At 39.2% G+C, this 24,972-nt stretch overlaps 1 protein-coding gene across 3 annotated transcripts in view; it reads right to left on the reverse strand.

Annotated features, from left to right (window-relative positions):
* Nucleotides 1-24,972, reverse strand: part of znf516 (zinc finger protein 516) — a 138,942-nt gene that overhangs the window by 16,522 nt on the left and 97,448 nt on the right. For 2 of the 3 annotated variants that reach the window (XM_008108750.3, XM_008108749.3), the window contains exons 3-4: nucleotides 11,257-12,714; nucleotides 3,198-3,302 (exon numbers count right to left, since the gene is read on the reverse strand). In XM_008108750.3, coding sequence (XP_008106957.2) covers nucleotides 3,198-3,302; nucleotides 11,257-12,714 — 1,563 coding nt within the window. Of the gene's footprint in view, nucleotides 1-2,122; nucleotides 2,191-3,197; nucleotides 3,303-11,256; nucleotides 12,715-24,972 lie in introns of all 3 variants that reach the window. The other variant, XM_008108751.3, reaches the window with a different exon arrangement.

Genomic DNA, 24,972 nt, shown 5'->3' on the forward strand with positions numbered 1-24,972 from the left:
AATTATGTGTTCTTTCATCCTAAAATAGGCACTATGGGCAAGTTTATCTGTTTAGTAGTCTCATGCATTTGTATGGAATAGCTATTCATTTCTATTTGTCCCATTTGTATGGCCCCGTTTCCATTTCTGTCCGCCACTTCTGAAAACGGGTGCCTATACAAATGAGCATTTCTGCCCATGGCCCAATAAACCCGAAGATTTTTGGAACTTAGATGGCAAAGCACCAGGGCCTGCCAGGGCCTGTAGGCCCTGCCAGCCAGCCTACAGCCGAGCATGCTGTGTGCCCAGTGCCCGGATGTAGGCCCTGCCAGCCAGGGCCTACATCTGAGCGGATCTGGTGATCAGCGATAGGCTGTAGGCCCTCCCAGCCAGGGCCAAATCCAAGTGGGCCCGGTGTCTGGTGTTTGGCTGGCAGGGCCTACAGCCGGCATGCCAAAAATCAGCCGAACAAATGGCTACCGTTTCTCCCTTTTTTGTTTCACTGATGTTTCTGTTCTGGGGGGGCGGGGGGGGGGAGTAGACAGAACGGTACGAAAATACTAAACAAACAGATGAAACAGTAACCTGGCTCATTTATTCTATCAAAAACCCACAAGAGAAGTTTTGCACAGAAATTGGGATTTTTTTGTACCACAATGTAGTCTTCTGAGCATACAATCATGCTTACTGTGCAGGAAACCTGCTTTCTATGCATAAAGTAACATTACTGTACACAAAATGCTTTTTTTCTGATCAAAACAAAACAAAAAACACCGCATGTTTCACAGTGAATAAATCCCAATTTTCATCTATTCAGGATTCTTATTATCAGTGTTACCCAACATGAGGGGAAATGTTCTTTTAAGCTGAGATTTGAATACTCTATGAATATTCTTTATGCCCCTGTCAAACAGACCTGGACAAACTCAAAAGACAATTCCTAAGGGGACATGCAACAGTCTCCCAGCACCACCTACTGGGAATATTCTCAATTTAGCACCGAAGAAATCCTTAGCTGTAATACCATGAGGAACACCTGTGTTATGAGTAGCTGCCTCTCATCGGGAATCCATTTTCAAAGGGACGGCAATACTGGTGTAACATATGCATCGGCTATTATTTTTAAGTAAGTGACCATCAAAATCATACAGATTATTTCTTTTGTTTCAACCTCTGCTGAGTATCCCTGGCATAATTGAGCAAACATTACTGTTGAAATGAAATTAATGGTAGATACACTGAAATAGTGAATATGACACATTTCTCTGATGGGCTGGAATATTATTAATGTACTCTGTTTTACCTGAGTTTGAGATGGAGGTGAGTGGGATGTAATTTCCCTGTCTGAAAAGGAAGATGTGGAACTTGGGAACATTCCATTGTAATTGCAATTCCCAGATAGTCTTCTAGCATAACCACTGGGGATTCTGGGAGTTGTCATCCAAAGAACGTTTCCAGGCTTTGGGAGATTTGGAGGTCATTACTATGGGTGGATGGGTTGGTGAAAACCAAACAGACTGTAACTCTTCGGAAATAACATGAAGTCAAAGATACAGAGGAAAAATAAGAAATATAATGTCTAGGACAGCTCATAGCATTAAGTGAAGAAAAGAAAATTTAGAGGACAGGTGCTGGTCAAGAGTGGAAATATTCTTGTCAGGAGAAGAAAACACACACCACCACACAGAGTCCACAGAGACTGAAAGATAAGTGTCTTTCAAAGAGAGGAGCTACATAATACTGCGATAGGAATACTCTTCAGAAAAACACCGACTGTGCCTTGGTTGTACTGTTGCTTCATTTCAGAAATCAGAGACGTGGATAGATACGTACTGACAAACTACTGAAAAGGGCATGAAATTTTTATATGCCTTTAAGTGCACTTTATAAAAATTACTCTCCCAACCTCATTCTGAATATGTTGTTAGTGGGGTTTTCTTCTCACACACACATTTGGTAATAAATTGCCTCATTTGGGCCTTTCCATAAATTTAAGAATCTAAAACAAACACGGCATTACGACTGTTTATACTCCAGCTATCCAAAGAGTCGGTGCTTTACTGATGAGTATCATTGTGCAACTTTTTTTTCTCCCCCAGCTACCACATTAAAAACCAAATACCCAATTAATTGTAAGACATACTTGTTTTGGGGCATCTGCGGAGGTGGTGTGAACTTCAGTACCTCGGAGTCCATTAGACTCAAATACCACTGTGGGAACAAGGGGGCTTGTTAACAGATGAACATTCAAGCGTCGTTAGTGTGTGTACATTATTTGAGTCCATTACAGATTAACCACATTTGGGGGGAGGGGTGGGGGGAGGAAGCAAAGACACCAGCTCCTCGCCCGTAGCCGGAAAATACCAATTTACCGTAACACTTACTGTAAGAGAGTGTGCTAATGGCAGCCTAAGGCCACTGCCCTTTTTAATTCAGACTTCAGTCCTGAAGAAAGCAATCACTGACAACATTAATTATCAGTGTATGTGTAAAGGGACCCTCTTCTTGAATTACTTACCATTTGGCCTCTGTCATTTTGCATCAGGTTGGCTTATGTATGCATCATTCACACTTCTCCAAAAAAAGGAGGGGGCAGAGAAAACCTTGCTAGTCTCATTGTCTCATGTAATGCTATTAAGGTATCTTGACACACTAGTAGTTTTAGCTTGCTATGTTCTCCAGAGTAGCGTCACATTTCTGCTTTCAAAGGATTGAGTGCCCAAGCTTAGTGGTTTTGATTTTAAGACCCACAAAAAGGGGAAGACAAAATCCCAGGCCTCTTTCCATCCAAAAAAAAAGGAGAAAGGGAAACAAGCCTTTATGTTTGGCTCGAAAAGGTTCTTTGATTTCAATTTGTGCTGGTGGCAATAGAACACATTAACATATTCATTCCAGAGTATTCGGCTTTCTAATTAAAATGGTTGTGTTTTGTTTTTGTTTTTAAAAAAAACAACAACAGCCCACCCCCACCTTATAAATAAGCTTATTTCAATGGAAATGCAATGCAATGCGATGCAAGGGAGGTGGAGGGAATCGAGTACTTGGAATGGAACAAGAGCAATGCTAATCATATTGGAAATGATGCAAAATGGGGAAGAAAGATGCTTTTAAAAACCATTTAGGTTAGTAAAGAGGATTAAGAATAAAGTCAATTGTTGTTAGTCGGGGGAGACCTCCCCCACCCCACTCCCTCTGTAAGGACGGATGAGAAAATGTACCTGTGTGAGACCTCAGGTGGGTCCTGAGGTGGCTAGGTTGAGTAAAGCCCTTGCCACACTCTATGCAGAGATAGTCTCCTTGGCGTGTTTGTGTCCTAAGCATCCCTGTGGTGGAGAGAGAAAAGGGGAGGAGGGAGAAGCGAGGAGTAAGGAAAGTTGAGAAGAAAACATTATGCCAGAGGAAAACATCATTAGTATGTCTAATGTGTCATTATGTGAGGCTACCTTCAGGCCCTGGATGACAACTGTCAGCCTTCATCTAGGCTCCAGCTGACAGGCCAGGCACACACAGGACTGCAAGAATGCATAAATTACATTGAATTAAAAAATGCTCCCCATGATGTGCCCGCACCAGGACTGGCATGTCAGGTGTGTGCTTTTCATAGCAGCTGGATCCACTTTTCAGCCATCACCCAGCTTTGTCAAGCAGTACATCAGGCAAATCAAAGTGACTCCAGCGTGGCGGAGACAAGTCACATGGATAATAGGAAGTGAGTAGAACCAGAGCCCGACTGTCCCCCCCAGGCTGCAATACCTTGGAGACAAATGCAGCGTGAGTGGAGCCATCACAAACGGATCAAACCTTTAGCCCTGCCTTACCTGCCTGCCGGTGCAGCTTTGACCCCAGACCTCTGAGGCACAGACGGGAGACATCTGTGAATCAAAGTGTCATTACGGACATTTGGAGATAGTAACAACGCAGCAGTCTTCTGCCAGCCTTCGACAAACATGTTTTCTAGGCCATTAGCATTTGTGGAAAACGACTCAAACCTCTTCTTTTTTTCCAAAGGTCAGTTTACAGTATCTGACTTAAAGGGCTGGTCGTTGTCTTTTTACTGCTGATCAAAAAGGACACATTTGACTTTTATTGGGTTATTTATTTCTCAAATTCTTTGAACATCTTTTTTTGCTATTTTGGTAAGACAGGAGCCTCTAAATGAGTGGGAAAGGGCTTTTTTATTTGCTATTAGCATGTCTTGCATTGAAAAATATATATATACTGAGGTTTTCAATGAAGTTTCAAGATATGAAGCTGGGAGAAAATAAAGATTAAAATAACAGAATGTGAATCCCATTTAATTTGTTCTCAGGAAACCAATACTGGTAAATTGGGAACTATCCAGCATTGCATGTTGTAAGTGAAAATACATCACCTTTTCACCTTGGTGAAACAGCAAAGGAAACACATACATGCATACATGTCACAGTCAACATGGAATGCACAATTATGTGTGAGGAACACAGCCTCAGTGTGTGTATCCCCCAGTCGTGTGTGTTGAATATTTCCTGACTGCTTTTTTACCAGTTAAGCATCCAAGATGATGGTTTAACATGATATAACATATCTGAGCCTGACCTGGTCAATTAATGTTGTTTGTTTGCAGTCATGGTTTAAAATTGAAAAAAAATGCCAAAGGAATAAGATGTACATTGCATTAATTCTGGTTTTGTTTTTTGTTTGTTTTCTAATTTAGACTCACTATCCTTACTCAGTCCTAGATGGTTTCAATGCTGAACCTCAGCTATCTATTTGGACACTGATACACTGGCATACTGAAAGTAATGTTGGCATGATAGTGGCTCCTTTTTATAGGATCCTTTTACTTTTTCAAGTGGGGACATTTTTTTAAAAAATGCCTCCGTAGGTGATAGCTTACAATGATAGACATGAGGCATCCCAAGGTTTGTAGTTCTTTTTGGTTTGTTTTTTTCTGCCATTAGCAATAGCAATAACTCTCAATTCTTCAGGTATATCTTGTTAATACTGATCTTGTGTGTCTTCAATAATTTCTGATTTATGGAAACCCTAAAACAATCCTATCAGAGGGATTTCTGGGACTGAGAGTGACTTACCCAGTGGGTTTCCGTGGCCAAATGGGGAATCAAACCCTGGTTCCCAGTCATAGTCCATTGTTCAAACAACTACATCATGATGGCTCTTGGAATGTATCTACATTTAGATATGTTTAGTACTTTCATAACACTACAATTGTCATGGGTTCATACTAGGGCAGTGGTTCTCAACCTGTGGGTCCCCAGGTGCTTTGGCCAACAACTCCCAGAAATCCCAGCCAGTTTACCCTCTGGGAATTGAAGGCCAAAACATCTGGGGACCCACAGTTTGAGAACCACTGTACTAGAGATCTTACAATCCTTAGTTTAATCACTAAAGTACTTCTACTAGAGAAATCTGCTGTTGCAGCTTTGGGGAACAGACTAGAACTCTAATAGAGAATTAAAATTTTCTCAAGAAATCACAATTCCTAGAACTCCACTAAACTGAGCCATGGCATTAAAGTGTTATCAACGGGCTAGAAATATACAGTGTAGGCACACCACTAATAACAACCACAACAATGAAAAGGAGAAGAGGGAGAGGAAGAGGTGGTGGCTGCTCCAAGAAATTTCAAATTCTTTAGCCTGTATAAATAATGAAATGTACCTTCAGGATTTGCCTTTTCTAGCAGGAACAAAAGGCATAACCCAGGGCTGGGTTATGTGGAATGCTATCTGAATGGTAGGAAGCAAAGTAGACAGGTCTGCAATTTGAGTTTGAGAATGGCCAAGTCTTTTTTTCTCTCCAGACAATGGAATAATGACAGCTGTCAGCCTTCATCTAAGCTGTCATGTTCTCCAGTGCTATCATTACTCTTTGGGATGAGTGATATATTATTCATTCTGAAGAGGTGGAGATCCAGGGGCCAATATTCAGAACCTGGGCTCTTCAGAGTCACACAGACTGTCTAAAATGAATAATAAAACTGGAATTGACTGGAAGTTCTTCTTTAGTTTTGAAAAATGAACCTTGGATGTTAAACAGTATGATAGGGAAGCTGTAACTTATTTAAAACACCAATCACTGTTCCTAGAAGGTTCAAAAAGATACAATCCACCCATTTTTGGGTACAGAGAAAGGACAATTGTGGAAAACAACTTTGCCCATCCTCATATAACCTACAATATCTCGCTGGAGAACGTGATGGTCATTTTACATCTACTAGCCCTGCAATGTGCTTTTCACATCCTTTTCTTCTGAAGTAATGTGAAACTGTTACAATGTGATTGTTTTTCCTGCAACAATTGTACACAATGAACATTTTAATAATGTCTCCATTCAGATGACAGCAGCTATTCACTACTTCAAAGGCAATGCCTGCAAACAGACTCCTTTATGGTGTAAATACCAAAACTGAAACCCCGTCTGTGAAGAAAACATCCACAAAAGATATTTGTGATGTAAAGTAATATTTTTTAAAGAATGTAAAAATTGAGAACTGCTCAAAATTCAAAAATCTATGAGCCCATTTGCTATCTATACAAATGGTACCTTGTGAATCTCGTTGAAAATGTGTTTTGGCTCACGTATCTGGGAAAGCTAATTTTTAAGGGATGGCAAGGAACTTTAAAAGCATTGAAAACATTCATAAATACTTTCTCTTTGAGTGACTAATTTTTAGTTTGGCATAAAATAGAATTGAGTTCTGTGGAAGTTTTTTCAGCATTTCTTGGTAGGATCGATATGGTAGCTGATAAGTTAGCTATACCAGTGCAGACTAGGAGATGTTCAGTGGACAGAGGACATTGGAGAACTTACTCGTAGTTCTTTGGTTGACAATACAATCATCCCTCCATATTTGCGGTTTTGGATTCGATAATGTATTGCTTTGATTAAAATTTTCTCTCTTGATATCTTTAGATCCTCCAGTGTGGCTTTATGGCCAACTTGCTTTGATCATGCTGCAGAACTAGAAATATCTGGAGATGACACTTTTATCTGTGCCCCTGTGTGATTCTATGGTCAGAAATTGACCATGGGGTCATGTTGTAAGACCTAGAAATTCCTAGAGATGTGTTCTCTCAGGTATATATAAAAAAATATCTTTGGTCAAAAATCAACCCCCCCCCCCCAAAAAAAAACTTGGTTCAACCCACAAGTCAATAAGAGTACTACACCTTCACTCTTATTTTTTTCAAAAGGAACCATCCCCTTCTTTGAGTATAGTGATGAAAAGCAAGAGCTTCATCAATCTAGAAATACGCTAAAGAAAACACTGACCCACGCTATTCTCCTCCATAGTACCACTTCTGGCCTTTTTGAAAGCCAGGGTGAGAAAATAGTGGTAGTGGCTGTCCCACTGAGGTGGTATCGGTTCTTTCCTCTCTCTGCAGAATGACCCTCAACTTATCCATGGGTCATATCAAAATCCATAATTTTGGTCTCAAAACCTGCCCTCAATTTATACATGAGGTTGACTTGTACACAGGTATACATGGTAACATATTTGTTGTCAACACTGCTTACACAAAATATAACACTTTCTATCAGGTTTCTCTCTTAATGTATGTTTGACATTGGGAAAAATATGAAAAAAATAATATCAAAATAGATTGTATGATTAGACTGTATATCCTGAGAGTACACATTGCCAACAATTTAACAGCATTCATATTTAGCATTCCGGAGTCTTTATACCGAAGGTTTTTTCCAATATCATTTTTGTAAAATTCTCTCTCAGGGTATACTGTATTATATTAAGAGGGTGTAGATGTATATAAATATTAGTCACTTTTATTTACATAAATTTCAATCTCTCATAACAGAGAAATTCCTGTGAACCCAAAAGGGGTAATTACTGTGCTGCCAGTGTCACATTTAATACCATGATAGTAGTAAATAACATTAATACTAAATCAGAAAAAATAACCTCTACAGATTTGAGGTGGTTTTTTGTTGTTTTTAAAAGATATTCTTAAGCAAGCATCAAGCTAGTGAATGCCTGACATAATACAAATGCTAATAGCTCGCACTGATATTCTGGCAGTACTTGTAACTATTTCTCCAAGGGATTGGAATATCACTGTGTTACTAGAAGGAAACAAAACTGTGCACTTGTCTCCTGAGAACAGGGGGCCAATTTAAAACGTAAAAGCCAAACCTTCAAATCTTCCCTAGTTTCACTACATACTAAAGCATTCATAAGGGAATTCTCTATTCAGTCTACCGGGAGCAATAAAGATCTACTGCAAAGGCAAAATATACTGAATATTCAAAACTAGAAAATGAATAATAGTCATGTATGTGTGAGAGAAAACTGGGTGTGAAGCGAAACAAGGTGATTTAAAGATGCTCCAACCTTGGCAATTAAAATTGAAATAATTCTAAACCCTTACTAATTTCAATCTGTGGGTGATAAAAGAATGATAATCACTGCAGAATGGAATCATTCGGATGATAAAATGATCACAATTGCTATGCAAACAAAAAACTAACTATTTACACCAACATATTATTCAATAATGAAATCAGACGAGGAAATTAAAGACAAGATAACAGAAAGGTAATATTCTGAATTCCTAGTATTTATTTTCTGGTTTGACAAAATCAGTGAATGCTGATAATGCAATACATGTATGAGAATTTGAGGATGTGATGCAAATGGAAAATATTTTAACAAAATCTATTTTTGTAGCAAGAGAATGAGAGAGAAAATAAGCTCCTATTCAACTGGCTTGCTCTAATATTTCTGCTCCAACCATTTGACTGCCATAAGTGTTGACGGTATAGTTACATAAAGGGTGGAGAACCTATTGTGTCTTCATGGTTCCCCCACTTTGCTTTGCACTAAACTTTCAGTTCTTTGTTACTGAACAAATGTCCAGGATTTTTATTCTAGATGGATGATCTACATGTATCCTCTGACTCTTGCATTCTGACGTGTAAAGCAAAAGGAAGGGAAGAAGTGTGTGTAATCGCTGACATATTCCAACTAAGTTTCTAGTCGCATCCTTGCTTCAGGAAATCAATACTCAGTTTCAGCAGCAGCACTGCCTTAACTTTTAGAATTACATCAATGTCATAATATCAGGGGTATTAGCTGATGAAGCCCAACTTTCCCAGCAGTCTTTCCATATGTACTGCCTTCTTTGCTTCTGTTTCTTAGAGGACACACATTAATGTTTTTCTGTTCTCCAGATACCTTTCTTTTCCATTCATAAATGGAAGTCGGTGAGACTGTGTAAGCAAGGAATATTTCCGAAGGGGACTTGTAGTATTTATCCTTTTAACAGTCAGTAAAATACCTTTTATTTTAACCAGCACGGATGACAACTATATTTAAAGTTGGCTAAGCAAATATGTAACAAAAAGACTAAAGAATTTTTAAAAGATACCAAGTTAATATATGAAAAGAAGTAGGCTTTAGTACCATTCCATCCAACTGTCCTGAACTAGTAGAAATAATTCCAATTAATCGTCTGCTGTTCCATTTTACGGCTGCTTTAAATGTCCCAGTTTCTCTCTCCTATTTCCACTTTCCATCTTGTCTTTGGTTTACTACAAACACTGGGAACTGAATTCAGTGCGCAAAGTAGTTTGCACTCATTTAATTCAACAGAAAGCACAGGAAAGAAATGGGGGACTGAATCTTGATCTTCCCTGTGTGCTCAGCCAAAAGCAAACTACTGCAACCTCTCTGAGCATGTGTGTGCTTTCTCATTAATAACTTTTGTTCCCTTGATCACAATCTGATGTTGCTTGACCATATGTGTTCCAGTTTTCTTCTTTGAAATGTTGGAGGATATGTAGCATGAATGCAAGACAACAAATGTAAGGCAACGAATTTGGAGGGTTGACTATGCACTGCCTTTTACCCAATTCTTTGGTGTGTGTATGAATTAACCTTAATATCTAACAACTGATTTATTTAATATTTTCATGGGACACAATAGCCAACTAAGCTAATTCAAGAATTTCATGCTAGTATAACACTTCTCTAGCCCTGTTCCTACCTTATTGGTGCTGATAGCTTGCCACTTTGAACATGAAGGTAATAGAGGCCTGGATAGCGAAGAAAGATGCTGCTATATATAAATTGTCACCAACTACACCCCCTATACTTGCAGTGTAGTCACAGCAAAGCATAATTATGGAACAAATTAGGAGCAATTAGCAGCAATGGATTTAGGAGGGAAAAGGGCATGGGTCAAATAATGCCCCTCCCAATTTCTTAATCTCCAAGATTCAAACTTAGATCATTCACAATGCTGCACAAAGCAATCTATATTGTCCTGACTCAGTGAGTAAACGGTTGTACTTAGTCTGAAAAGCTAATACTTTTCAAAGCTGTCCTGATAAAGATCCTTGCACAACTGATTTCCTCACCTAAATGACTATCCATGACCCTTACGGTTGCCTTCAATCTACACCCAGTATTTGTACTCTTACAGCAAAACTCCTTTCAACAGAAACATCTCTCCTGCCCTTAGGTTATCACAATTTTCTCCATTTGGATTAAAGGCAAAAATCTATCTCTATAACCAGTGAAGCCAACATGGCTCCCGCACTACCCCTCTGTATCTATCCCAATTTCCTCCCCATTTTTAAAGACAGCTTTGATGAATAAAGTTGTAAAAACTTTCAGAGATTTTAATGTTTAAGTTAAACTTTGGAATTTGTTTTAAGGACAACAGTGGCCACCTCTGAATGCAGACAAAACTTTTGCAAGGTTTTCCAGGTATCATATTGTTTAAAATATGTGAACACTTGACTGTGGATGCATCTTTAACAATGCAAAACCAAGTCTGAATGTTGAAACATAGTGTGGTAGTTCTCTTTACAGATCTGCACTAGCCTGAGCCATATACCTCTCCACTCCTTGGATTTATGGTAGTCTCTGAAGTCCTCCAGCCCACCCAATTACCCTGCTCACAGGACTACTTCATGCCTCAGAGCACTGCCTGCTCTTCATTGAGGCACAGAATGGGCATGGATGATTCAGAGGCTGTATAGTAAGTGTGACACTGGGTGAGTGGAGGAATACCAACCTCTATAGTGACCTAAGAAGAACATATACAGCACTAAGAGAAACCTATGCATGTGTATGCCAGTAACGGAATGTCAGTCTACACATGTCTAAATGCACCAATGTGGGATAGTTAAATAAAGCAAGTAAGTTAGTCAAATACAAACATTAAAACCATAGTTTCAAGTAACCTATAATATTAACAACACTTATTAATTTAAAAAATACATCATCAAGTCAGTCCTTGGAATCCTTACCAGCATGGTCCACTACAGGGCTATTGGCACCCCATGTTTGATAGAGGGTAGCAAGTTCCTTTGGAATGGAGGTCTTAAAGATGTTTAAAATATCTAAATGATGTTCCTCAGATGGTGGCTCCTGTTTGGTGGAATGTACAGTTGGAGGTGGACCTGCTGCATTAGTCTGAGGTTGAGGTTGAGGTTGTGTCAGAGGACTTGTTCTCGATCCCACCATACAATTTGTCAATACCCTCACATCATTTTCTCTCTTGGTATTAGGTTCTTCCTGAGGCACTGTCAGTTCTTCTTGGAGAACATATGGCTCAGGTTTACACGGAGGGTGGAACTGAAGTGAAGAGAAAATTCTGGTTTTCCCTGATTCTGCGGTACAATGCTTGCTTAAAGAGGCATACCCAGCACTCATTTGGGGAACTGCATATTTTTCTGCTTGCTTGCTGTTGGAGGGCTGTGAACTGGCTTTAGATACAACTGTCTGAGAAGGTGTGGAACATCTAGTAATGCTTCCTGCTTGCATCAACTTGGGATTCACTTCATATTTTGCTTTTAACTGAGGCTGTTGAACTACAGTGCTATACTGTTCATGAGTGTGGTTGAGCTTGGAATGCCTGTAACCTTCAGTTCCTGAAGACCGTGGGCCATAGCTACCAGTAGACTGTACATCTTTAGACATACCCCCATGCTTAGCAGTTACACCAAGACCCGGGGAATTGCTCTTGGATCCTAATATTCCACTCGGCACCTGAGTACGTGCAAATCTGGCTATAGGTAAAGGCTGGCAATCTTTACCACCAAGAACAGGTGGGGGTCCAGTGCGCCCACTTCTTGTCATAAAAATGCAGTTGTTTTTTATACTTTTGAATCCATTTTGAAGAACCCAGGGAGGGGCAATGGAGTTACAACTGACCTTGTGCCAAATTCTTTTGTGCATCCAGAGAACTTCTGGGTAATAGGTCTTGTAACTGCAGTAAGGACACGGGTGGATGATCAAAGCAGCCTGCAGAGTTGAGGTAACATTCGTATTGCATGAATCAGCTCTAGTTGACTTCTCACTGAGATCTAATGGAGCCTCCTCTGGTACATCACTATCTTTATTGAGAGTAGAGTGCTCATTCTTATCAGGAGAATTTTCTTTAGAGTGCTTATTCTGAATCTCCAGAGAGGTTTGCAAATTCAATCTCACATCAGAACATATCTGGCTAGAAGGAAATTTAACCATCTTACTGGAGCAAGGGGAATCACAGCTTTGTTGAAATATCGGCCTCTTTGAACCCAGAGGATATTTGTTGTCCACATATTTTGGAATTGACTCTTTGATCTTGCTTTCTGGTGTAGAGGATACTGTTGGCATCTCCAGTTTAGATTCACTAGCATTTTTTTCTCTTCTTCCATGTTTGAACTGTAGAGTTTCCTCAGGCACAGTTTCTTCAGAAAAGGTGCATAGATATGGCTTTTTACCTGTAAGGAATACATGAGAACAAGATTACTATAATAACAAGATGCCAGGTTTCCACATCAAGAGGGAAAAGGATCTCTGGATGAACAATCTGGCAGGCTGGGGTAGGGAATATGTGATTTTCTAGATAATTTTGGATGATACTACCATCAGTCTTAAATGCCACAACCAATGTGCATTTGTGTGTGGAAGGAGTGCCACTGAGCAACATCCAGAGAGCCACAGGTTGCTCTCCACTCCTGATGTTATAATACACTTGTACACAGAAGTCTCTCCTCCTGTCATCCTTTACTCAAGGAGTTGTTCCTTGAGTAAGGAGCAATAAAACAATTGTTAAAATCAGCAAGAAACATACAAAAACATACAATATTAAAACAGGAGTCTAATTCATAATTCATAGATGCTGAATAAATATGCCTATGTCCCTGTGAGGCTGAGGAAGTGGAAACTGTGGCGCACATTTTGTTGTACAGTACTGCTCTTTTAACTGAAACGTTCGTAAACATTTTATAAATCCAATTTTAGAAAGTTTGCCAGGGAGACCTGTAAAGTTTTATGTTGATTATCTTTTGGCAGACCAAGACCCCAAAATTACTGCCAAAGTTGCTAGCTTTTGTGCAGCAGCAATAGCTTGCCGGTGCAAGATGTTGTCACAGTCTTAGAAGGTTTTGATATTTACTTCAGTATTGACCTTTGTCATCTTAGCATATAAATGTTTAATACCGTTTTAACTACCATATTCAATACTGGGTTTTAACTTTGCTTTTGACAGTGTTTCTTAATACCTAAATGTATCTGTTTCTATTCTGTTCTGATGCTTGTACATTTTTAATGCTGGTCATCTACTCTAATAAATAAAGAAAATATAGTTTCTGGCTGCTTGAGGGTCACTATTAAAAAATGGGGCTAATACCATACTATTCCATAACATAAAAGCTTTGGATTGGCTTCATTTTAATACTGAAATACAGTAATTAACAACAAATTAAGACAAAGCTAATTTTAACTTAATTGTATTATAAAAATAGTTTTGTAAATGAAATATTATTTTTTCACTTTTTACCAATTGCTTGAGTGTTCCAATGGCTTGAGTTCTGGTTAACGGGGAGTCCATTGCATGTAAACAGCCCATGCATTACTCATTTTGTGCTAGAATAACATAAAGAATTTGATAACCCTCTTTAAATCTGAACTCTGCTTCTTATCATTTTTCTGATACAAACTAACATGCCTAGTTTTATTTCAATAGTTGAATTGAAAATTAACCAAATTCATGAGTATATCTACAGATTAACAGTTTCATGGCCAAGCATATTAAAGTAGAATACACTAATTGTTCAGTCCCACCAATTTATTCCATTATCACTCAAAATGACAGAACCATTACTGGACAAACAAAACTATAGATATAAATGTGGCAGTAAAAGCACTGGGGAGGGGACGTGATTTAGAGGCCTTAACAGTGGTTCTCAACCTGTGGATCCCCAGGTGTTTTGGCCTACAAATCCCAGAAATTCCAGCCAGTTTACCAGCTGTTAGGATTTCTGGGAGTTGAAGGCCAAAAACATCTGGGGACCCAAGGTTGAGAACCACTGCCTTCAGATGAGCTTATAAAAACATCTGTTTTTATACATATAAACTCTTCATTCTTCTCACAAAGCATACCTGGAATAAAACATTAACTTTTTAATGTTCATGCAGTGTCCATCTTTTAATAAATTATGGTTTCATAAGTCAATCAATCTGCAAATAATGGCCAGGAGAGTTCCTAAATAATTATGTTCAGAATTTCCAAGAGTGAAGGAATCAGATTTGTAACTAGCATTTTCTGTATCTGCATTTCCTTTCAGCAGCAATTTTGAAAGCAAGCATTTTGGAAAGTCAAGCACATCACTGTTACTTAGTATAACTTTGGTACCACAGGCAGTGTTCCAACCCTGCCAAATGCGATCTGTTCTAGGCTGCATTTTCAACAAAAACAATGTCTCAGCTTCAATTTAATTTGGCCTCAGCTCCTGTTCAGGCAAAAAGCCTTGAGCCTTTGTTTAATTCTGAGTAATTAGCTTAAAAATAACCCATAGATTTGCTGTCTAACGAGGTTGAATACTCACTCCGTTAAGATCGTTTTCTTTTCAAATTCTCAATGGGACACGGCCCTTTGTATTTAAAGCGTTTTCTCAGTTTTACAAGAAGTTAAGACTTCCTGAAAGCACATGGCCCCACATGACTAGTTACATCTACACTAGGGATCAAACGGGCTGTGCAGAACTGCGAAAGTTGATACTGTATTTGTTATTTTCAAAACACATTTGTCACAGCACAAATGTTGGGTTGATCACAAAATTTAGAATGCTGTTTGTTTCTTTAAATTGATAAACAAACAACAACAACAACAGGCAGACTCCAGATTAAGAAGGGACAGAATGCTTTGATTAAATGATTATTAATAAATAAATAAATAGTGATGATAATGTTATGCTTGGTAGAAAAGGGGTTTGCCAAATTTTTAATCCAAAAATTTGTGGCAGCAGTGATCTAGCTTTTTATTCTTGAGTCTTTCAGGGCTAAGAAATTAATGACTTGTCATTGCATTAATAATACATGTAATTCAGCACATAGTTCAGATATTTTTTCAACTTAATGATCAGGAGAGTTAGTGTTGGAATGTAATATTTGTTCTTTTATTAAGTGTTTATAGTCTACCTTTGAATCAAAACGGCTTCCAGAATGGCTTACACAAAATAAGGAAAGAGAGATGGACCGAGAAAGCTGTAGTGGTTTGACCAGTCCAGAGTCCCAGTCCCTGCTTTGCTACTGAAACCCAACGGGGGACCTTTGGCAGTTCACACTTTTTTATCCTCAGAGAAAGGCTCTGAAAAAGTTTGGATAAGAAAATACCATGATAAATTTGCCTTACAGTCATGGTAAGTCAGAAATGACTTAAATGCCCATAACAATAACAAGAACAACAACAGGGCAGGAAGGGCTAAGGGCACACAGGGTGGTAAATGTGACCCTCCCACATTTTTATCTGGGGTGTCCAAACAATGCCTCAGGTAAAATCGAATTCCTTCAGCACAAAGCAGAAAAACTCTGCTTTGTGCTGAAGTAATTTGACAGCTGTAAAGACCCGGGTCTTTCCAGTTGTGGGCGCTGTGTGGATTGGGCTTGGGGATCGCGTTGCACAACTTCCGGTCCCAATCCACACAGCTGTCTAGAGATTTTTTAGTCTCATAGAGTCCAAAAAAACCCAGAAAAAACAAGACAGCCCCGCCCCCTCTCAAAACCCCTTTTAGAAGCCGTAAAAAGAAAAAAACTTACCCTGCCAACATTTTCCTGTTGCTAGCCTTCTTCTAGCACGTAGAAATATGTGCCAGGAGAACAGGGGGGATCGCTCCTGGCCCCCCCTTCTCCTGGCGGATCATTTCTACGTGCAGGAGCAGGCCGGCAGCAGGGAAATGCTGTCCAAATAAGTTATTTTTTTATTTTTGACGCTTTTCTGGGGAGGTTTCTTTTGTGTCTGGACAACCCCACCCCCCACCCAGAAAAACACAAGATCTCTGGGGGATGTGTGGACTGTAATGCAGGCCCAATTGGGTTTTTGAAACCCGATTCGGTGTAAAATAAAGTCCTTTTTAGAACCGGCCTAAGTATTAAATCAGACCAGGCATGGGCAAACTTTTTTGCCTTGGGGCCATATTGCAGGCCCAACCAGGAGGGCCAAGCGAGGAGGGAATTATGAGGTGTGTCCGGGATGAGGTGCGCCCAGGAGGGGGAGAGCCAGGAAAGGACAGGGCAGGGCAGAGCCAGGGTCATCCTCAGGTTGTTGTCCCAGCATAAGGACAAGGCTGTTCACCCCATCCTTCTGCTGGAAGAAAGGCAAGACACATGGTAACTGCTCCGAACTTCCTTCCCGATCCTCGGGCTGCCCTCTTGGCATTATGCCAGGAGGAGGGCCAGACAGGCACTAACTGAGAGTGCTCCAAATGGCTTTCAGCTGACACATGCCTTCCTCGAGCCCTGCTCCTGGCATAAGGATTGGGCCACTAACACCATCCTTCTGCCAGGAGGAGAGTGAGACACTTGGTGGCTGAGAGTGCTCCAGAGAGCTCTCAGGTGCTGCGTGCCTTCCTCTCTCATCTTTTTGGTACAAGGATATGGCGGGCCGCTGCGTATTGTGCAAAGAGGGCAAGGAAAATGAGGAGGGGCTGAGGTAACCATCCAGGGGGGCATATTTGGCACCCGGGCCTTAGCTTGCCCATACCTTTGTCAGACTAAGCTTGTCATTTCTGCATATTTTTTCATATATGAAAACTCCCTGTGCTGGTTTTCTACTTACAGGGTGCTTGATATAAGGCAAATTCAGTGGCATAATCCTCCAATGGAAATCTGAAATGGCACATTTTATTTTGCTTCCTCGTAACTCTACCATGTATACACATGTTTAAGAGACACTAACAGTGACTCAAACAGCGTTTTAATAGTACATAAAACCCTTTAAGGCGAAGAGCATTCTAAATACACGCAAAATCAAGCTATTTGAGTTCTGGTAGTTTTCTAGGCAATGTTCTTTGTTACTTTGTATTTTCTATATATATTGCTTACTTTAACATGAACTCTTCAAAATTTGTTCTTTTAAAAAAAATAGCCACAGCTGTACTTTCAAAGTATTCTAATAACGTAATAGTTTATAAGATACAGTTGGCTAGTAAAATAAAATGAAGAGCAATTCAAAGAAGGTAAACACACACACACACACACACACACACACACATCAATGATTTATTTCACTCTGTTCTTAGTTTAAAAGACCCCTTCCTTCTTTCTCCAATATATTATCTCAGGCTTAAATATTGTGAAGAAGAGACAGATTTTGCAGTGAGTTTTACAGGTGAGCAGGCATCTGAACTGGCTTCCTCAATCCTGGTCTAACATTTTATTATTAGACCACACCAGCTGTAGGTTGCTCTCTTTCCGAGACAAAGGCATGCCACATGTTCACATAACCCTCTTCATATAATTTAAAATGTTGATCCTCCAGCTGTTTTGGACATTAATTTTCAGAAGCCCAGGGCAGCTTGGAGCTGAAGTCCAAAATATTGGGAAGACTAAAGTATGACAAACAACTATGAAGCTGTCAAGACTTGGTGTAGTTGGGTAACAGACCACACCAGAGCAGTAGGATGACTGAGAAGCAACCTCCTAATCTTTTTCTTTTCTGTTGCAACCTACTTGCTGCCCACTCTCTCACAGGTCTAGACAACAGTGATCATAGAATCATAGAGTTGGATGAGACCTCATGGGCCATCCAGTCCAACCCCCTGCCAAGAAACAGGAAATTGCATTCAAAGCACGCCTGACAGATGGCCATCCCGCCTCTACTTTAAAACCTCTAAAGAAGGAGCTGATGACAAGAAGCTGAAGCATCTGATACCACTGTTTGCTTTTTTGTTGGCTTTCTGTATATTGAACTCTCTGACTGAAAAAAGGAGCCAGAATGGGGTGATGATTTTGAGCATTGGACTACAAGTCTGGGAGACAAAGATCTGAATCCTTGCTCAGCCACTGTGTGATCTTGGGCAAGTCACAATCCCTCAGAATATGACAGTAGCAATTGCCCTCTTAACAAAACTTGCCAGGACAACCTTGTAATGGGTTTGCTTTAAAACCATTATCAAAAACCCCTGAAAGACACACAAGAACAACAGAAGAAAATAGAAGTATCAACTGTTATTAGGAAAGTAGTAAATTAACTGAGGAAATGCAGCCCATTGAGAACAAACTGTCAAAGGCCCTTCAAAACCTGGAGTTGGCACTGATGTGAGACATGTTGCCATCACTCTTGATGAATGGAGGCCATAGATAGATAGATAGATAGATAGATAGATAGATAGATAGATAGATAGATGGATGGATGGATGGATGGATGGATGGATGGATGGATGGATGGATGGATGGATATTCCTAGATAGAGGCCATGACATACCACACTATCTTCTGCTGCAGGTAGTCCCATTATGAACACACACAAATGACAAACAAATTGAATATGAACTAAAAACTAGTTTTAACTGTCTTTTCTGGCTAGAATAGTCCTAACAAAGATATAGATCAGTGGTTCTCAACCTGGGGTCTCCAGATGTTTTTGGCCTACAACTCCCAGAAATCCCAACCAGTTTACCAGCTGTTAGGATTTCTGGGAGTTGAAGGCCAAAAACATCTGGGGACCTCAGGTTAAGAACATTGATATAGATGATTAGGCTGGTAGTTCTCTTAATTAATTAATGTGAAATGCCAATTCCAGCACATGCCATGCAATGAGAAGGACAGGCTGAAACAGCAGGCATCTTTTACTGATGGCATCTGAATGTAGCACTGGCACTTTAGTTCTCTGATTCTCATCCTGGTTACTGGACAATATGATGAGAAATCTTGTAAGTGGAAATAATAGTGTTATACTTTTATAGTTATAACGATCAAGCTTTTGCTCAGGCAACTTACTTTGGAAAGTTCTACTGTTAGAAATGCCTTGATCCTTCAGAAGCCACAGCCTCCCATTCCCCAAGTCCCACAACTCGTCCTTGATGTCAAGAAGTTGCTGGAGGTGATGCTGAGTATAATTTTTTAATGAACTGTTTTAAGTGTGCCCCCGGTGATAATACAAAGAGTTCTCTTTATTGACCAATCAAGAGACCTACTTCAGGAAAGACCTGGTAACGGCACTGCACAGCTGCCAGGAGGGAATAAGAGAATGTGGGGCTTTCGATTATGTGAGAATATAGGGAAAGTTCCAGCTATAGGCAGAGAGGAAATTATGTCTTGCGAGGGACATAAATCCAGAGGGATGTGGCAGGAGCTTTACTAGCCACCTTTATGTCCCAAAGCTCTCATTTCAGCACTTTGTTTGAATGTTAAGCACCTATGTTGTGATATGACATCCACATCTAATGAATAGAGATGTGCAGGGATTCCAGTGTAGATGTCATGCAATTTTAAAACTGACCCACTTTTGCAAGGACCAATTTGGGCCACTCTGCTCAACTTCAATTTTAAAAGGAAGTTGAAATTTGGAAAACTGGAGGTCTGTGTAAGTGTATGCCTCCCACTAATTTTCACTGCAAATACAAAAATGACAAGAACATTATCTTCATCAGAACTGGTGCAAACCAATAATTCCTTACACAGGGATTCCTCATCAAACTGCAAACAGAGAAGTTTGGGTAGTTGATGTCTTAGATTTTGCAATTTAAAATATTTTAAAGCAATAGAACTACCAAAGATTTATTAAAATTTCTTAGATTTAGACGAAATTTGTTGTCTTAATCCATTTGGAAGCTTTATATTTGCAGGCATGAGTTCATGAATATTTGAGCAAAAGCAGCCTTTTCCTTTCGAGGGCATCCAAACAGAACACGATTTCTCTATGTTCCTTTTGGACCAAAATTATAAACAGCATAGGAGATTACCCTAAATCATAAACCTGTGAAGTTTCAGAAGGCACAGCAGGTCATCTGGCAGCTGAATCCAGTTTCCTGCCCACCTCCCCTGTTGTTTTTCAGATAATTTTTGCATGAAAATTGTACATTTCAGAGGTGCTCTCAGGCTAAAAAAATCTACCAATTTCTGAATAACAAGGGCCTAATCATTTCTTTTGTACCTTTTTCACATACAAAGTAGCCTTTACAACCCAGTTCTTGGTATGTCTATGAAGGAGAAAGTACTCCTAATAGCACTTAGTTCAATAAAATTTATACCTACGTAAATGGGCACAGGATTCAAGTCTGATACTTTGTTGGAAGCCTAGCTTAATCAAATGAGATAAGTGAAAGACTTGGGTACTCAGTTAAAATGCGTGAACCAATATTTTACTGCAACACTACAAAGAACCCTGGGGATGTTTCAATGCTTATCTTCTTTCAGATGATTTCCTAGCTACTGAATAAACATTTCTAGTCTGTATTACATAACCTTTTGTTATTACTTATCCACATCCAAATATATGTTCTCTCTAGGCATTTTCTAGGCCCTCTAGCATGATTCTATGGTATGCTTCACTGGAAACTTCACTGGAATGTAAGAGAGATGCCCAATGGGGCAAAAGGATGAAAACCACAATGGTGATTATCAAATGCATTGGGCAACTTTTCTTCCTTTTCCCTTCAAAAACAAATTGATCAAGAGGAGTGTTTGCGATCTTCAGAAAGGAAACTGAGTCTTGAAAGGCAGAGACAAAAGAAAAAAAGGGAAAAATACACAAATGTGCATAACAGAAGCAGAGAATTAAATGCTTCATATTCGAAACAGGGTCTTTTCAGGGCCTATCAGTTACAGCTTCTTAAACTTTAGCCACGAAGTGATAAAACTTCCTAGCATATTATACATAACAGTATGCACCAATCTCAAGAGCTTTCAAACTGTTGGCATATAGGTTGAGCATTCCTTAACTTCAATACCAAACATATATATTTTTCGTGTCAGGAGCTACTTGAGAAACTGCAAGTCACTTCTGGTGTGAGAGAATTAGCCGTCTGCAAGAACGTTGCCCAGGGGACACCCAGATGTTTGATGCTTTACCATCCTGTGGGAGGCTTCTCTCATGTCCCCACATGGGGAGCTGGAGCTGACAGACACCCCACTCCCCGGATTCAAACCGCCGACCTTTCAGTCAGCAGTCCTGCCGGCACAAGGGTTTAACACACTGCGCCACCGGGGGCTCCGAAACATAAATGAAAAACCATTTATTCATTTAAATTTGGGTCCCCTCTCTAGGATATCTCTTCATGTATATATGCAAATGCACGTATTCCAAAATCGGGGAGGGGGGGATCTAAAATAAAATACACATTTAATTCCACGTAAGGCATATTCAATCTCTATAGTGATCTCGGTTTTTTAAAAATCTGCAAATAGGAGCTGTCCATTTGATTTGATGTGCTAATAAATTCTATTTGAATTGAATAAACACTACACGTTTCCTTTCCCTTCCCTTTTGTTTCCAGTATCCTCCATTCTCTCTTTTGCAAACCTAGTTTAAAAATTAACAATAACTATGTGTGGCATTAAGAAACAACACTCAACAGCTTTCTAGGTCTACTAAAAACAGTCCTGTAACTGCCATGCTAAAATTACTAGTTTACTGGCAACTTCAACTGACTCTTTTAAGAGGCAATGGGACAACAAATCTATGAAAGAATCCTCCATGAACAAGAAAGCAGGGCGGTCTCTAATTCAGCCTCATTATAGTGCTCTTAATACTTCGGAAATCACATAGAAAGAATGTCTCGAAGATGTGAACAAGCAGCTTTGTCTCAGAAAAAGAAGATAAATTTTCTCCCCAAACCAAAAAGTGCCGGATTTCTTTAAAAGTGTGTGTGTTTTTTGGCTCAACCCCAAAAAGAATGAATAAAGTTTAAAATGAAGTGGAAGGAAAGACACAGCAATCAATACTAAAATTTAGAACAGGTTTATTTTAAGAGCAAGTAAGGAAGGTATTCATTTCACAAAGTATCTATCTGGAAGAGTTTTAGTAACAGTGGCATCCAGGTTTTATGTAAGTTACATGTATTTGGGAAGAAACCCCACTAACTCAATAGGATCTTTGTTGGATATGCATAGGAGTGTGCTGTCAGTCAATAAAACAAGGAATGCAATTCAATTACTGTTCTCAAAGTACTTGTAAAAATATCCAACTTTCTTTTTAAAATAATTGCTCTCACATTATATTTCTTTACATGCAGGATTGATTTGCCAGTGTATTGGCAGCTCAGAGAGACTTGTGCAGGATGGGCCAAAAGTCACATTGGGGTCTGATGTATCCTGTACATGATATTATGGTACTGGACACCTTTTATTAGATGTGATTTTTCGCACGTAGTGTAAATTTATTTCCTATATATAATGTAAAAGATGCCATGGTATTGTAAATTAAAAACAAAAAAATAAAGAGGTTATTGAATATTGAACCCCCTTTGTGACTTTTGGTCCACCCTGTACAACACACTATCATTTGAGCAGATGCTGTTTAACATTGTGCACATTGTGCACATAGATCCCCCCTCCCAACAAGGATTTTACTGAGGAACAAGTATGGAAAAACTGGCAATATGGAAATCACGAAGGAAATGCTGAAAGATACTGCCACAGCCTGGCTGAATGTGGAAGTTCTCCCTTCTTTAAATTAAAAGAAACCATGATACTTTCCCCAAATCTATTCCATTTACTGACACTAAGAGGTACATGCTTTACTTTCACACCCCAACTTGTTCAAGCCTTGTAGATTTTATAGCACAGAGCATGAGTGAAACAATTGGGCCACAGAAGTCTATGTTAGTACTGACGATGACTAGCAATGGTTCAGGGCTGTTGGATGTAACTGGTGATGTCAAATATTGAACCCAGCATTTTTCCTAATCTAAAGCATATACCTCTCTATCAAGGAATTATGACCTTCTGCACTAAATGAAAAGTATATGTCTTATAGTTAGAACAAGTATCAGAAATCAGAAGCTTCTGTCACTTCATTTTTGATAAGGGAATGAGAGGACAGGGATGTTGCTTTTAAATGTTTTAATGTAAACACAACAAACTTTTTACTTTCTTTTTCATGATGGGTAGCATTCTATTTTTTAAAAAAAATAAGTCATTGATTTATTGCCTCCCAACCTGCTGGATACCAGAAACAATATGCAATCAATAAAAACAGCATATAACCATGGAAGAGGGGGAAAAACCCTCAAAAACCAATTAAAAACAGTCCATCCTCCTCTTTTAAAAATAGCGACAGTTCTCAAACTAAGCAAATAGTTTAAAAATAGTCACAGTAAATGCAAGGTTAGCTTATTTCCTAAATGTTATTTGGAAGGTAGGTTAAAAATAACACTGATATTAACACGATGATGACACAGCATGCTACAGCTTTCTCTTTAAAATTAATGACCAAGGAAAAATGTGCTGCTTTATAAAGTAACCGTTCCATGCACTTGAATTGTTTCTTTAATGTCAACCAAATGAAATGAAGTTGCTATCTTATTCTATGTCCCTACGAACATCAACGTTTGATATAGTGGCATATTTATTCTCAGGTGGGGATGTCTGACTATCATACCAACCTGTACTCTTTGCAAGTTCAGCAAAGAAAGGATGTGGAAACTTTAAAATAAATTACTGGTTGACTGCGAGAGAGAGCTGAAGAGGTTGACGGAAGTAGAGACGAGCAAAGGATGGTTGTGGGTCTGCCATTGGCCTTTACAAGTTGTTTCTGCCCATCTTGCACAAAACATCTTTTTTTCTGGTCAAGCAAAAAGTGAGTCGACTACAAGACCACTAATTCACAGTGTCTCACTATATTACTGCATATGCTCATGTATAGGCTGTCCTCATGTATAAGTCAAAGGCAGGTTTGAGGCAAAAAAAAAATTGGATCTTGAAATGACCCATGGGTAAGTAAAGTAGAGGGTCATTCTGCAGAAATGGGAAAGCAGCAATGCCACCTTAGCAGGCCAGATGCAGAAGCAGCACAAGGGCAGAGAGAACAAAAAGGCATTTTAAGGTTGGACTAATAAGCTCTAGTTTTTTCTCACTCTACATAGAGAAAGGCATGATTCCCCCGCCCCCCTTTTATTTTTTGGGTAAGAGTTAAGGTACAGTAGTCACACTGACTTGTAGATAAGTCAGTTCAGTTTATGGGAGGTGAATTCTTAACTAAAATCTCTAAACGTATACATGAGTATGCATGCTGATGTTATATACAAGGTATATAACATCAGCATCAATAACAAAAGCCTTTTATCAAAGCAAGAAATGGACTACCGGATGTGTTGGGGAGGTAAATTTGTGCAATGCCAGGAGAGGCTCGAAGGAACAAACTGGCCCCAAACCCACTCCAAACTCTTGAAGCAAAGAGAAGTTTTCTGACATCATTATGAAGCATTTGTTTTAGCAATGCTTTGCACTCTAAATGAAAATTAAGCAGCTTACTGTATATACTCGAGTATAAGCCTAGTTTTTCAGCCCTGTTTTAGGACTAAAAAAGCCTTCCCCCCTCTCGGCTTATACTCAGGTGAGGGTCCTGGTTAGCTTATATTCGTGTTGGCTTATACTCGAGCATATATGGTAAATTTATTATTAGTGGTATTATTACATTTATTATTTTACTCTATTTTATTACTATTAATGCATTTATTATTTCACTCTGATATTATTATTATTGCATTTATTATTTTACTCTATTATTGCATTTATTATTTGACTGTATTTGTTAA

The sequence above is a fragment of the Anolis carolinensis genome, chromosome 4 (genome assembly GCF_035594765.1).
Source record: "Anolis carolinensis isolate JA03-04 chromosome 4, rAnoCar3.1.pri, whole genome shotgun sequence".
Taxonomy (NCBI): Eukaryota; Metazoa; Chordata; class Lepidosauria; order Squamata; family Dactyloidae; genus Anolis; species Anolis carolinensis.